Below are 14,719 nucleotides of genomic sequence, written 5' to 3'. Positions count from 1 at the left end.
ATCCTCCCTCCGCAATCAGGACAATTTTCATGCTTTCTGCAAACGTCTGAAAACATACCCTTTCCCTCCTTAAAATGTTTATTTCCCATGTGTTTTACTTGAAAGCTTAGCTTAAGAACACCTGCGTCTTGGGTAGTCACACACTGTATAAAACCACTTCATCACCACATCAATGATAATACAGAGCAGGCACCTGGGGCAGCCATCATATCTCTAAAGATGGAGATTAGTTGTTCCCATGAACCTAGTAAATTGAGAACAGCAAAAGTGTACATCAAATTCAGAAGAAATTTTCTCCTGAGCAGGACATGCAAATATTTAAAAACAAAGCTCCCATGCATGGTCCTGGGTGAGTGTGATGAATATTTCTTTTCATTGTTTTGGGCTCTCTGTAAGGCAATATAGGAGTGCTTGGAACCCGAGTAATTTATTTAATTCAAGCAACCCAGATTAGTTACGGTAATATTGACGGCATCAACTCAAAAAATCTGAAGTACACTTTGTTGTCTAAAGTAACATGTTAGGTGGAAAAAACTTTCCATTCATATTTTTTATAGATTTTTTTATAATTTTTTTGTGGAAAAATGTCATCAATATTGGTGTTTCCAGGGTAAGTGGGGCATCTTGTTCTCAATTCTTTTCTTCCAAAAGGGCATGCACTTAAGGGAAAATCACTTCCTTCCATTGAACAACAATCCATTACTAAGGAACAACCAGAATAGGATCCCTGGCCACTGGGGGCCTCAGAGGTGTTACACGTAGGTGTGGTGATGTCCCGTGGGGAAACATCCTTTACAACGCAACTTTTACAACGCACTACCATTACGACGCAACTTTTACAACGCAAGTCATTACAACAAATTGCGCTGGAGGGCGCTCTAGGATAGGGAATAGTTTAATTACTATCCAACACCTTCCCTACTTTCCACGGGGACTGGAGTTGGAATAGTAAATTAAACTATTCACTATCCAGCGCCCCCCAACGCAAGTCGTTGTAACGACTTGCGTTGTAAAAGTTGCGTCGTAATGGCATGCGTTGTAATGATATACATCCATCCCATGATAGACTTCATGTCAAGTGAAGTGAATATAAGCTCTGCTTAGAGCCGCCACACTATATAAGCCTTTGGCTTCTTCATTGTAGAGGCATGTAGGCCGCAGAGATCTACAACCATGTATGCCATTTTAGAGATAACAGGGATTTTGGAGATATTGAGTAGTTTTAGTGCACTAATGCCTCCACCGGTCACAGTTTCATTTTCTGTTTGGTGCATTCCGGTTTTAAATCTTCCTTTGTCCATAAACTGAATACCCTTGAGTTGGGTAACAATAAGTGACTTATATGGCCCCAAGAGGCCTCACAGCTGCGAACAGGTACTTTATAAATACGTATGCGTAGTTATATGGCTGAGGCCAACCAGGGAATATGGGTGATGCACCACAAACATAGAAGCAATGAACGGGCTGAGTAAACCGAAGGGCTAATCAGGTTTTTATCCCGGCAAAAGGATATTCGATTAACAGACAGATGGATACCAAGGCAGGCAGACCCTTCCACAGTCGATGTTTCTCTTTGACCTTGACATGTAGGCCCATTGCTTCCTGAAGCACTTAATGAGTTCACTACCCACATTGTTTACACCCACAATGTTCTTTTTCAGCCTCAAAGAGGCCAACCTTATACTTTCTTGAATGTTTTGGGACACCCCAAGGTTATCTAAAGTCATCCCTCATTGGCTGCCTGGTTTCACCAAAAATCATAATTGATGTTTTTTGTTTAGCATAAAATGGGTACATCACTTAGATATGTTTACCTTCTTCTCATTTATATAAAAAAGTATTCTTTCCTAACAAAATCGATTTATTTTATTTGATCCCTCACTCAAACCTTTTTGACTTCTTTTCCTACAGAAACCATGGTTTTGGGACCAAAAAGAGTTTTGGACGGGATTTCCACATCAGGTGAGCAGAATAGATAATTTCTAATTCACAAACTGTATCTTGTAACAGTAAATTGTATATGTAAGTTGTTTCAGTGAGCCTTTGAAGTGACTGTCCTCGAGCCAAAGCCTTTCTCAACTTTTTACTCTAAACGTGATCAAGTACTTTGAAGCAGTGTAGTTCCAAAGGTTTACTGCCTACTGTTGGGTGTCTTAATATTGAGGATAATAATATCAACCTGGACATATATTAACTCCACAATATAAACTTCTAACAAATCAGTATACATAGGGAAGTAATGGTTTATGAACTTTAAGCCCACATCTGCTTACATGGATGATACTGCGGTAGTCAATATTGTGGAGTCCACGTAAGTGTAGGTCAGTACTAAAACTTCAATAGTGTGACTCCACACTATGACCACTGGCAGCATAAAGATACAACCACTTTGAGGCAACTCACAGTTTCAGCAGTTTGTGTTTGCATCTAATGCTAGCTACGTTTGGACAGATTTAGCTATTCTTTTAAGGTTTGGGGTTAGCTAAGTCCAGTTGATTTTATTAATAATATAGCCGCTAAATTCAGCTACATTTATTTGTGTGATATATTTACTTTCAGCCAGCTCTCGCCATTCTAGTCTGGTGGATCACGGGACAGTGGGTCAGCCCATTTCAGCCATTGGCTAACCCCCCTGATTGCATTTTGCCCTTTCACAATGATCACATCCACATACAAAGTAGATTCCTTAAGTGCCGGGAACAACTGTGGTAATATATGCTTTTTGAGACCAAACAATATATCTTTCATTTTCACTGTAAGACTAACCCAGACCCAGAGCTTGCAAGTAATATAATACGGGTAAGAGTTGCGGTAAACAGAGATTTTTCAGATAATAAGACTCATGAAATATGACCAACTCTCACACTGAGTTCATAGGCAATAAGACCCATATAACATGAGACCAACTCTCACCCAGAATTTACAGACAACAATACCCATATGACCAGAGTCCAAAACGCTTACAGTGTACAGGTAATACCATCTGTATGACCTGAAACCAACTCTCACACAGAATTTGTGGGTGATGAGACTCATAAGCCATGAGATCAATTCTCAATCGGCGATTGCAGGTAATAAGATATGTATCTCTTGCGAATAACTCCCAGTTTGCAAGTGTTAAGATCCCCATGACCTGAGGCGAACTCTCACACACAGATTGTCAAGTGATAGGACCTGATGATCTGAAACACATGCCTACCTGTATGATCTGAAAACAACTTCCTTATTCAGTTTACAGGTAATAAGGCCCTCTGATCTCATGCAAACTCCGACCAGTTTGCAGGTAGCAAGGCTTCTATGACCCTAGACACAAGATCTACCTAGTGCTTGTTGGTGGTGGTGGTAGTCATTAGTGTGGGTTCATCATCTCTATGTGTTTACTTACATTCCTGAATTGGTGTAGTAAAACACCACATTGCAGGTTTCTCTTTGTTAAATATTTCAGTATTTTAATTTCCCAAGTTCTAGTTTGAGAGGGTAGGAAAATATCTTATTAAGTGTCTCTTGATTTACAGTGATACACCTCAGGAAGGGATGCACGATATCTTTTTTATGTTCTACGATCATCAAAATTATGCTTCCTGTGTGTATGACTTGAGATCCCATCCAAGCACATAGGCTCTGCAGCCATGTTGATTCATCCTGCTGACCTGAAGAGACAGCTCGCTGAACTTCCTTCATCCATCTGTGAAGCTTCTTGGGTCTCTAATCTCCTATGCTCCTCCTTCAATGTGCTCTCTTATTTCTGATGAATTCTTGGATTATATTCTTTTTCCAATCCAGTCCAATCAGAATATCAGCCAAGGCCAGCCCTCGGAATTGGCATAATTTTAGGAAGTGATACGCCACTTCTACCACGCCCCTACCGCCTCACTGGAGCACAATGTTTTGCATCAACCAGCACCCTTTTTTTAAGAACACTCTGCACCCTTAACTAGCTTTCCTAATACCAAATTGTCCACCCATCACCCTAAAATAGTAGTAATGGACATAAACCCATTCCATTGGAATTTCTTTTTGTTTTCTTCCTTCTGTTTAAAATTGGGATGTTGTGTCCACAAGGTCTAGAGGTTTCCTTGCATTTGCGGAGTTCTGCCGCTGCTCTCTTTGATTCTAGGTTATGTTGTCTGTGTGTTACTGGAATACATCCTCTCCAAAGAATGTTCAGGTGTAGGTGCCTTTACTATAACAAAGTAACATTTAATATCTCATTCTACACATTCAGCAGTTAATGTTTTGTATTCTACAGTAAAATAAGTATGTAAGGCTTCCCAGGACGTTGCCTCCCCCCCATATATTATGCAATGAAAAATGTTGGAACACCTACTAAAAGTAGGGCTTGTAGTGAATTTCTTATCATGAAAACCCTACTTTTTTCTTTGATGTTTTTCTTGCAAACTACAAAACATCTACATAACCTTTGGAATGGTTGTAGAGTAAACTTTTGAAAAAATTAAACTTGTTAGAGGAAAATCTTTTCCCTTCCAGTATGGCCATCACTGCTGTAGTAACATATGTTATTTGTCTCGTTTGCCCTGGAGCGGTGGTATGTATTCAACTCTTTACCACTCATTTTTGTTGCAGCCTTTGATTCCATCGCTTTATTGGTACTACATACTAGAACTGGGGTTCTACAGCTCCCTGCTCCTCACTGTCGCCTTCGATGTGAAAAGAAAGGTAAGTGACAAACATTAGTTGGCACATTTGCAGGAATTCTTTGGATTAGGAGTTTGGGTGGTTTATTTCGTGTTATGTTTGCCCAGTTAGTTTGCCAGGTGAGATGCATTGTTTTTGTGGTTTGTTTTAGAACATTCACTGGTATTTACTTATTCCTGTCTGACAAATTTCTATTTACCCATTTGCTCCATATGTTGTTCTAACCCCTTCATCTGTCTCCTCAGAACATGTACATTTACTTTGGCTCAGGCTTATTCACGCCTCTTCCACGTTCCCTTTGTTATCCATCTAACCAATCCATTTTCAGCATGTGGTCAGGATCCTTTATGTACTTATTAATCAGTTCAAACCATGCTAGCTGGAATGAGCTCAGACTGGGCTGTGGTGCATATTTAAGCTGGATTGTGTGGTTAAACATCTTTTAAGAGTTTCAACTGGTCAAGAATTGTTTTCAAATGTGACTGTTTCCCAAACTTTTCTGTGAATGGTCTAATACCAATGATATGTACTTTCATGGAATAATTCTCAATGAAATGCCCATCCTCAAAATTGGCTGCGGCTAACTCAACTGATGAACATTGCTTGGTGCCCTCAAGATGAAATAGATACCGTTCTCCTCCTAAGAAACCAACCCTAAACCCAGATGGTCTCACCAACTTCCAGCATTTCACCCACATAAGCTACATAGCAAAAATCACATCACTGGAAAAAGGAACCACTTCTTAACTGCAAGGCCAGATCCATAGGAACTGTGTTGTAGAGGAGCACCAGTCCAACGTCAGACAATGCTGCAACAAGGAGACTGCTGCCCTCTGAGTAGTCAATGATGCCTTCATCAGGAACAGAAACAACCCCTGCCTCCTCATACTGCTCAAGCCCTTGGCGGCCTTTAACACAGTCAACTGCCCAGCACTCCCCCCACATCTTGAATGACGTTCTCTAACACAGTATTGAAATGATTCCCATAATAACTCCCCAGTCACCATCACCATCATCTCCGAGGAAGCACCTCAGGATCCCATCCTTGCCGCCATCATCTTCATACTCTACATGGAATTTCCCGTATCTTTAGTCACCGTCAACATTATCAAAATCCATTAATATGTCAACCATGCAGCTCCGTCTCGAAATCACTTCTACCAGTGTCACTTAGTTACTCGATTCATGTTCCATGTTATTCCAGAATAGGAGGGCGAGCATCATCCTGACGCTCACGCCAAAAAGACTGAGTTCTTTTTGGTACCAATAAGCAAAAACAAGCATGACCCTCTGGCTTGTATCTAGATTGCTTCACCCTCAGCTGACAATTTTAAATTACTTGGATTCGTCCTGGACAAGGGCCTCACATTCAAATAACACATCAAAAAGGAAAACATCAGCAAGGGACCAGCTCTCACTCTTGGAGTAAGTAAAACAGTTTGATCCAGAAGCCAATTTCAGAATAACTGTGCGAGCCCTGGTCCTTTCCCTCCAGAACAGAGATAACACCCTTCTCAGTGGGCTTATAAACACCACACAGACTCCCCCTGAAATCTATCTATCCAGTACACCATGGGAAAATGTACCAAAGTATAGAAAGTTCAATCATCAGCCTGGCACTCACTGAACTACAGTGACTCTGCTGACAAAGCCATAATAGCTTCAAGATCAGCTGATCACATACAAGGCCCAAAGGAATGATACCTTTTCAGACCTGGCTAAGAATCTACATGTTACTTGCCTCACCGTAAAGGATGAAAATCATATGCTTGAGCTCTCCCCCATCGTTGAATGCTCTGTAGCTGCCCAACTAGGTTTGGCCAAGAGAAGTACCGCAATTCAAATGTATATATACTCACATACAAACAGACATACACTGAGGTCCAAGGCAGGTGTTGAGACAGTCTTTCTTACCCTGGCAGGGCCTTCATCTGATGACGAAAAATATTTCTTTAGAACACTTCAAGTGAGCAAAGAACATTGTCAGTTGACTTATCCCTTGTGAATGTGTTCCCTACTCTCTCAGATCTAAGAACCACTGGTTCTGTGTCATATTAATTTTTTAGGGCTCGAAAGCGCGCTCTCGCTGAGAGAACTATAGCTGTCGGCTCAGCCGACAATGAGGGGAGACCAGAGCTGGCCACGCGCGTAGCATTGTCTATGGCAGAGTCTGATTCCGCGCGCTTTGGGATTGGGTCGCGCGCGTCCGAATCCGACTCTGCCATGCGCCGTAGGTTTCAGTTTCGTTAGGTTCGTTTTGAAGGCTGGCGGCAGCAGGGCTCTGGAGAGGGGCAGGAGGCGGGCTTACGGACTGGCCGGATAGTACTTGTTAAAAGCTGGAGGAGTCTCTGGAGAGAACAAGGACACCATTCAGTGTGTGGCAGGCAGGGACCCGAGCGAGCAAGCGAGGGAGGAGACCCGAGGGCCGAGCGTCGCAGGAGTTGAGCCGAGGGAGGGAGCGCAGCCACAGAGCAGCCAAGGCCGAAGCTTCCTCACTAAGGCAGGAAGTGAACTGAGTGCTTTTCACAGGATAAAATTTAGATTTTCATTAAATCCGGTGAAGGCTCTCTTACCCGTGTATAGTAAACTAAAAACACACGCAAACCTCGTTGACCCCATTCCTCTCGCCGTGCATTACGTGTTTTATCTCAGAGTCCAGGAATTCGACGGGAACGTGATATGGAAACTTATCTGGGCATAGAAAGCAGCCTGCAGGAATGGCTATTGAAGGGGGGAAGCGCGAGCGGGGGAGAGCAGCGAGGAAACCTGTCTTACACTCCTCAACACTCGCCAGGCACTAGGAGGCACGGCTGGGGGGAACAACGTCACCCATTATTAAAGAATACAGACCTTCAAAACTAAGTAGTGGGGGGGTGGAGAGAAAGGATACATAGCTGCGGTCTCCAAATGCACTGTAATTTGCCACGTACATTAACGTCATCTGCCTATTAGCACTTCTTGTTCATTAACTGCGTTGTGCGTATTTTAAACAAAGACAAAGCAACAGGATGATGCTGGGCTGTGGCCGAGACGCTGAAAAATGGCCCCTAAAGGAAGTGACGCAGCAGCTCCATGGCTCTGGTGAAAGGCCTTGGTGCTGGTGTATATAGTATTTCCAGTTTTTAGAACATACTATAGCTCTGTCCATCATTTCGACCTCTGCGGCACGACCGAAAGGTATAGCTGCTACAGTTTCAGATTGCAATGTGTGACACTTTCATAATTTCAGTGTAATTATGAGTGACATTTCAACAACTAGGAGTGACACAGGTCACGCCTAGTCGGGCAAGTGGGACAAAAAGAGAGTGGCTGCTACCCGCCCAACCCCAGCCACAGCAGCACCAGTGATCACAACCAGCTAACTTTGGGACTATTAACAAGGACACAGTTGTTGAGGTCTCATTTAATAACAATAAAAACAATACTGTTTCGGACCACAAGGTCTCGAGTAAAAACCCTGCTACTAACAAGGAGGATATTGTCTAGTAATTCAGCCCAAATGCAGAGCCACCTGGATCAATTTTCAGTTTCAACATTGGCACCCCCACTTGAAGCATGGTAAAGTCGAAGGCATAAGAAAAACCCTTCGCTTAGTAATAGAGAAGAGCCATCTTCGCCAAGCAAACTTACAGACTTTTCTTAAAAAATATAATTCCAATGTGATTAATTTCACAACTGAAAATCTGGGCTCAGATAAGCCCTGGGTGACTCTGGCCTCTCTAAATCACCTGGCCCATTCCACTCAACAGTCATCATTTGACAACATCTCAGACATTTCATTTATTAATGTTGCCTGCCTTAGTCATTCTGGGACCCAGTTCCCACTGTAGGTCACAGGTGCTTGTTAACCAGACACCCTAAAAGGAGAGCTCGACCAGCCCCCCAGCCAAAGTCATTTGACGGCCGGACAAGAGGCTACAGCTGAAAAGGGAATGCATGGGAAAATGTGCTTTCAAAATGTAGACGTTATTGCACATGCAGAGTTGCTCAGCACAGCCCTATAATCAAGTAATTCTTGACAACATATTATATTCATTAGTTAAAAGGACTTTGAACGCCAGAGGCTAGCAGGGGACAGAGGGGCATTACTAGAGGCTGTACCACGTGCTCTGGGTTTTTAGTCCCAGTCCACCGGCTGCGGGTGCTATTTACTAAAAACATTAAGAAGTGCACTTCTCTGGTAAGGCTTGAAAAACGTCTGCTACGTACATTTAGCAAAGGGCATGTTTGCTTATACAGTTTGTAGTGCCTGGATAATTCGTTCTAGGTTGCTGGGCAATGTATAAAAGTGTATTTGGGATGATTGTATTGTTTTAACTCTCCTTTTTCCCCTTTACCTTTTTAAATTGTTCTGTGCTGTTCTGCTAGAAATGTAGTACTATTGGGTAGATTGTTTTTATGTATTTTGTATGTTTGTACTTTTATGATAAATATCTATCGAATAAAGTATTACACCACCACCACCAGTTTGTAGTGCAGGCTTTTGTAACAGTAACGGAAATGTCAAGGCTGCCTCGGCTATCTTTACCAGAAACTCAAATTCAAGGGGCCTAGTAGGGCTGCGAGAGGGTGGTTTGGTTAGTAGGTTCTGCCCTTCACTGAATGCTGGCGGTAACAGTAACAACAAGAGTGTCCTTTGGTAGACCAATGTAGAACCAACTCTTGCGTACACCACGCACAAAGTGACATTGTTAGCCACGTATTTCAATATAGAAACGCCAAGTTGTAATGTGCTTGTTTTACTTACCTCAGTAACAGCAGTAATGAGTAGAAAAAAAGGGCAACACTTTCCAACTCCAGCGGACTCTGATTTTTTTCGAAATGTTTTGTGAAGCTAGACCATTGTGCTTGTCATAAATTGATGTTTCAGCCCACAAATAAGTCAGTGGGCAAAAAAAAGGGATGTTGCACACTGTGACTAAGGTAATTGAATTCAAACGTTTTAATTAAGGCGAGAGGATGTAGCCTTATGGCAAGAGCGGTCGACCTCGGAGCTGGGGAACCGGGTTCGAGTCTCGGCATCGACGCTCAACATTCTGATTCTGGGCAAATCACAAATCTCCCCGTGCCTAACAAAAATGAACGTGTTCTTCTGTAACGAAACTGGTGCTCTTGTAAAGCGCTCTGATAACCGATGACCCCGGTCTAGTTCGAGCTATATAAAACTCTAAAAAATATATATAAATTAAAATGTATTTTAGTACTAGCTGAAATGCAGCCTGCCATGATGGGAGGAAAGTTAGGGCAGAATGGAGGAGGTGTGAAAGGCTTTGTATTTCTTAAGACAGAGGGAGGACACCGAGCAGGTTATTCCACAAAGACTGCAATGAAAAGACTGCTTTACATTACCAAGGTTTGTCAATCGATAGATAGCCACTTACTACCACTCAGGTATCAGACTCTCATCCCATGCGAGAGACTCTGCAGAGGTAACCGAAGTCACCAATCGATTCATGTGTGGACCCTGGTAGCTTCTGACCCACTCCCTTCCCCCATGACACGAGATGCTCTTTAATCTTCATTATGTATTAGGGCTTTCAAGGAATGACTTCTGCACATTACAAAGGTTAACAACAAGGCTACAAACATGTGCCTTTACATCACTAAAATGTATGACACACCAGGGATTTGTAAGTGGCTTGGGAATTTGTGAAGGCATTTGGTTCAAATCACCAAAAATTGTTTCTTCAAGAGGTCGTTTTGCATAACACAAAGACTGAGGCAAAAGTTACAAATTCAACACATTACCTGTCAATGGAAGGCAAAGGGCTGGAATGTATTGGTACATAGAGATGTGTGTACATATTTAGCCAACACCATGTGAGCCAGTTTCAGAGATGGATTCTTTTACACAACATGGGTATTCGGGTAAGATTCAAACATCATATCATTATGTGGGAAAATGTTTGTAAGGAGCATGATCATTTGTGAATGGAGCTAGGACATTTTGAGGTGAAGTAGTCAATGCTGAGAAATTCTCATTAAGTGGCATGCTCTTTAAAGAGAGGGCAATTAAGATCCGTGTGTAACTAGTGGTCTTGTTGGATTGGGCATTGACGTTTATTTCGATTTCGTCATTGAATGATGTTTTGGCCAACTCCGTACTAGCAGTTTCCTGGGGTTGGTCCTAGAAAGAGTAGACGGGTTAGTAGGTATGATGCTATTCGTTTTTGGATTCTTTCTGAATTTCTATGTGCAGGAAGCATGACCCTGACAAGGTAATCTATTCTTCTGATTCCAGGACTTGAAAGAGCAAGTTATCCACCACTTTGCTACCATCTTCCTGATCGTCTTCTCCTACGCTTCCAACTACGTCCGTGCTGGTACATTTGTGATGGTTCTCCATGATGCATCGGATTTCATATTAGAGGTGAGTGTGTGGCCACACTGTATCCTTTATCAGACCTTGGAATCTGCAACATGAGTCCTGTTGCACCATTACTCTGTCTTTATCTACACTTACAGAACAACAAACATGGCCCAACAGTGCAAACTCCAAGCTCGTGATGGGCGTTAGTACTTTTTAACATCTACTTTATTAATTGATATTGTAAGTGACTCCATGACTGCATAGCAAATCCCAGCCCACAGCCAGTATGCTGCAAACGTAGCCCGCTGTGAGCACAGGGAATTACATATTCTGCGACAGTGCAGTATAGCTCAGCCTTTTGTGAGAGTACAGTCCACTGGGTGTGTGCATAGACTCACAACCTATTGGTGCAGGAAATCTCATTCCACTGGGACAGTGCAGGAAAATTCGGCCAAGTGTGAGAGAAGCAGGAATCTGGCCTCCTGTAAGAGATCATACACTCTCTGCCCAATGTGAGAGCTCAGGGAATGTCAAGCAGCATTGCGAAATCACTGAATATCAACCCATTCATGTATGCGATCGAAGCACCTTGTAAGGCGGTAACAATTCAACACTCACTGTGAGTTCAGCGATCTCAGGTCACTTCGAAATTTCAAAGGATCTCAGCCTATGATGACAATTTACAGAATCTCATCCCACTCTGGGTGTATGGAATAAAAAAGAATTTGGGGTGTTCAGGGAATATCAGTTCACTGTCGGGTTTCTGGGAATCTCATCCCACCATGAGAGTTCACAGAATCTTATCCGACTGGAAGTATATGGAATCTAAACCAATTGTTAGGGCTCCTGGAATCTCATCCCACTGTGAGTGTACGGAACGTGAACCAATTGTTAGAATCCATAGTATCTCAACCTGCTGTTCATTTTCATCCAATTGTAGGAGTTCACAGGATCACGGTTTATTGTGACATATCAGGAAAATCTCCAGACTTTGTGATAGATGCAAGGAATCTCATCCAGTTCTGGGGGGTTCATGGGATATCAGACATCTCCAAGAGTTCAGGGGTTCTCAGCACACTCTGAGGGCTCAGCTGGCTAGCCATTACCAACTGTACCCTGCCTAATAACCTTGGGTTGAAAAAGGCAACCCCAAGGTATGGGCCGATCTTCACCGAAGGTGATCACTGGCTTATTCTGAATGAATGGGGCTGATTAACCCAGACGGTGCTCTAGGCGAGGCCTCACACTTCTGCCAACAACATACAGGAGTGAAGGCTCCAAGTAAATTGAAGATAATAATGTCTGACTCAGACCTTGTGGTAAATGCCTTGGGCATAGAGCAGGAGCTAAGGCCCATTTTTTGGGGTGGTGGTGGTGGGGTGGATGGCTCTCCCCACAAAGCAAATACTGCAGGATCTGGTTTGCACATTTCAGCATTCCTAAACGCACATCGGCACATTGGAAGAGGGGTCTAATTGGAGGGGAAAAACTACGATCAGAGGTTTGTCCAGGATGATGAACACGGTTGAAGGACTGGGTTATTTAAGACCCAGCGGTGCCAGGGCACAACACCTGAAACCTTCGTGGGTAACCTGCTCCGGCGTACGAATGACAGAGACACGGGACACTTCCTTCGGCGTCAAAGATTCAAGGTTTATTTGCTGCAGGGAACACAGATATCACGACAAGTACAACTCGTGCAACTTGGGGAGACTGCTTCAAATTGGTTCTGTGGATCGCTCCTTTTATACAAATTTTACCCATAGGACAACATGGTACACAAAGGTTTACAACCCGGTTCCCACCATTATCCCCCAGAGGGGTCGTTTTGGTCACTTTGATACACATAAGGTCCGGAACATAAGTGCGGAAACATTTGGCGGTTCCCAACTGTAAAAACCCATCTTCCCAACATTAGTGCATTCCAAGCAGCAGTAAAACAGATCAAAATAGGAACAAAGACAGGTGCAGAGGAAGACGGAGACAGTGGGGAGATCGGAAAGGGTGTAAAAGGGGAGGTATCGAGAAACACGAGATGCAGGCATCAAAGGGACGTGCCTAATGAGATGCACGGCTGAGACAATAAACCGGCACGGCGAGATGAGCCTCGAGCGGGGCCATCTGCCTTACAGTATCATCCCCCTCGTCATAAAGACACTTACAAAGGACATGTGTCTTCCGCAAATATCTTGGGAGTCCCAGGGTCGCGAAGCGGACAGCGTCCGTTCGCTGGCTACTTGAGGGCAAGAGACAAAATGGATGCCGTATCTAAGATGGAACCCGTGGGTACAGATGAAAAACCCACATAACAAACAAACGGTTTAAGTTAGCACAGCGAAACTGCGCACACTTACTAAACTCGTCATTTGCGGTTCATAGATACCAGACTCGACCATATTCGTGCGAGTCGAAAACACCACTTACAATTGTCACGGAACCTCAGACGCTCCTTTTGCCCTCATGTAGGCAAGCACTAGTCGGAATTATATTCGATATTCATCAGACCATCAAGATGTTGCTGTAGCATAGCTCTGTCCAACCGAGTCCCCTTGGTAACAGATGGCTGTCTCATACACGTTGTAGCACAGAGGCCACATAAGGCAGGACCGCACTGCACACAAAGGCAACACGTGAACAGGAACACCACAACGACTCCGATGATCATCAGAATCTTCCAACCCCAAGTCGACATCAGGCCCCAAAACCACCCAAGTAGCGTCCAATCCCCTACATCCACATGTATGGATTCGGAGATCTTATGCAACTTTGAGATGGCTTGATAGACAGTCGGAGCGTTATCAGGAATGAAAATGCAGCAGCTCGAATGGATCACCTTACATACCCCACCTCGATCTGCTAAGATGACATCTAAAACCATACGGTTTTGTAACGTCATAAGTCTATCCGCCTGAAGTTCAGTGGTGATATTACCAAGGGCACTGGCAGTAATATTAGCTGTCGATTCCACCACTCGAGTCAACTGTCTCAGGTTCCTACTATTAACCATAGGTCCCCAAAACGGGAGGAAACCCTTGAAAAAAGTCTCCTGCCTCTTGACCGGCAGTATCCTCTTCGCTAATTACGCCTCGCACAACTCTCGTCTTATGATAATCGGCATCTACAGTGAACGTCGGAGGCAACAGATTTGCAATGAAGCATGAGCCCATGAAGTCAGCGGGCAACCATGCGTATGCACGATCATGGCAGATAAAGTATGTACCCTTGGCAGCCAGAAACACAGGGGACGAGAACATCGGCAGAATGTAATTTTCAGTGCAAGCACTCGCTCCAAGTCGGGCTTGCGATCTTCGGCCACGACCTATGAGACAAAAATTACCAATGTGGGGTACGACCCATATCGGAGGCGAGCTTTTAAGCTGCTTTTCACTGGTGAACACACTATATTCGCCTCTACTTAGGACCCTATAGGCTTGTACCTCTTCTTCGGGAATAAGCGAAGGATCATAGATATCGCTATCTAGGTCCTCTATTGCTATCGACAAAGGTTTTTGATACGAGGTAGGACCAGAGTAGGGGGAACGTGGTTCTCGAATGGGGTGGAAACCCAGTGCGCTTCGAAACATTGTCTGAAATGCTTGAGCAGACCCTTGGGAACTATACGGTAACACCAGATATGGAATTCCCTTATCCGTAGTATGTGGCATCAACCCACACACCCAACAATTAGTAGTGTTAACCACTAACTGATGCTGATGAAGGAGCTGAATAAAGGAATTATTGCGGAATTTTGCA

The 14,719-nt window shown here is 43.6% G+C and overlaps 1 protein-coding gene across 1 annotated transcript in view; it reads left to right on the top strand.

Moving 5' to 3' along the window:
* Window positions 1-14,719, top strand: part of LOC147673402 (ceramide synthase 2-like) — a 236,029-nt gene that overhangs the window by 193,202 nt on the left and 28,108 nt on the right. Inside the window, exons 5-7 of the mRNA XM_086947261.1 lie at window positions 1,912-1,962; window positions 4,585-4,677; window positions 10,898-11,026. Of these exons, the coding sequence (XP_086803387.1) occupies window positions 1,912-1,962; window positions 4,585-4,677; window positions 10,898-11,026 (273 nt within the window). The remainder of the gene's footprint in view (window positions 1-1,911; window positions 1,963-4,584; window positions 4,678-10,897; window positions 11,027-14,719) is intronic.

This window comes from Lissotriton vulgaris, chromosome 12 (assembly GCF_964263255.1).
Source record: "Lissotriton vulgaris chromosome 12, aLisVul1.2, whole genome shotgun sequence".
NCBI lineage: Eukaryota > Metazoa > Chordata > Amphibia > Caudata > Salamandridae > Lissotriton > Lissotriton vulgaris.
Note: the sequence above shows the minus strand (reverse complement) of the source record. Positions and strands in the feature narration are given on the sequence as shown.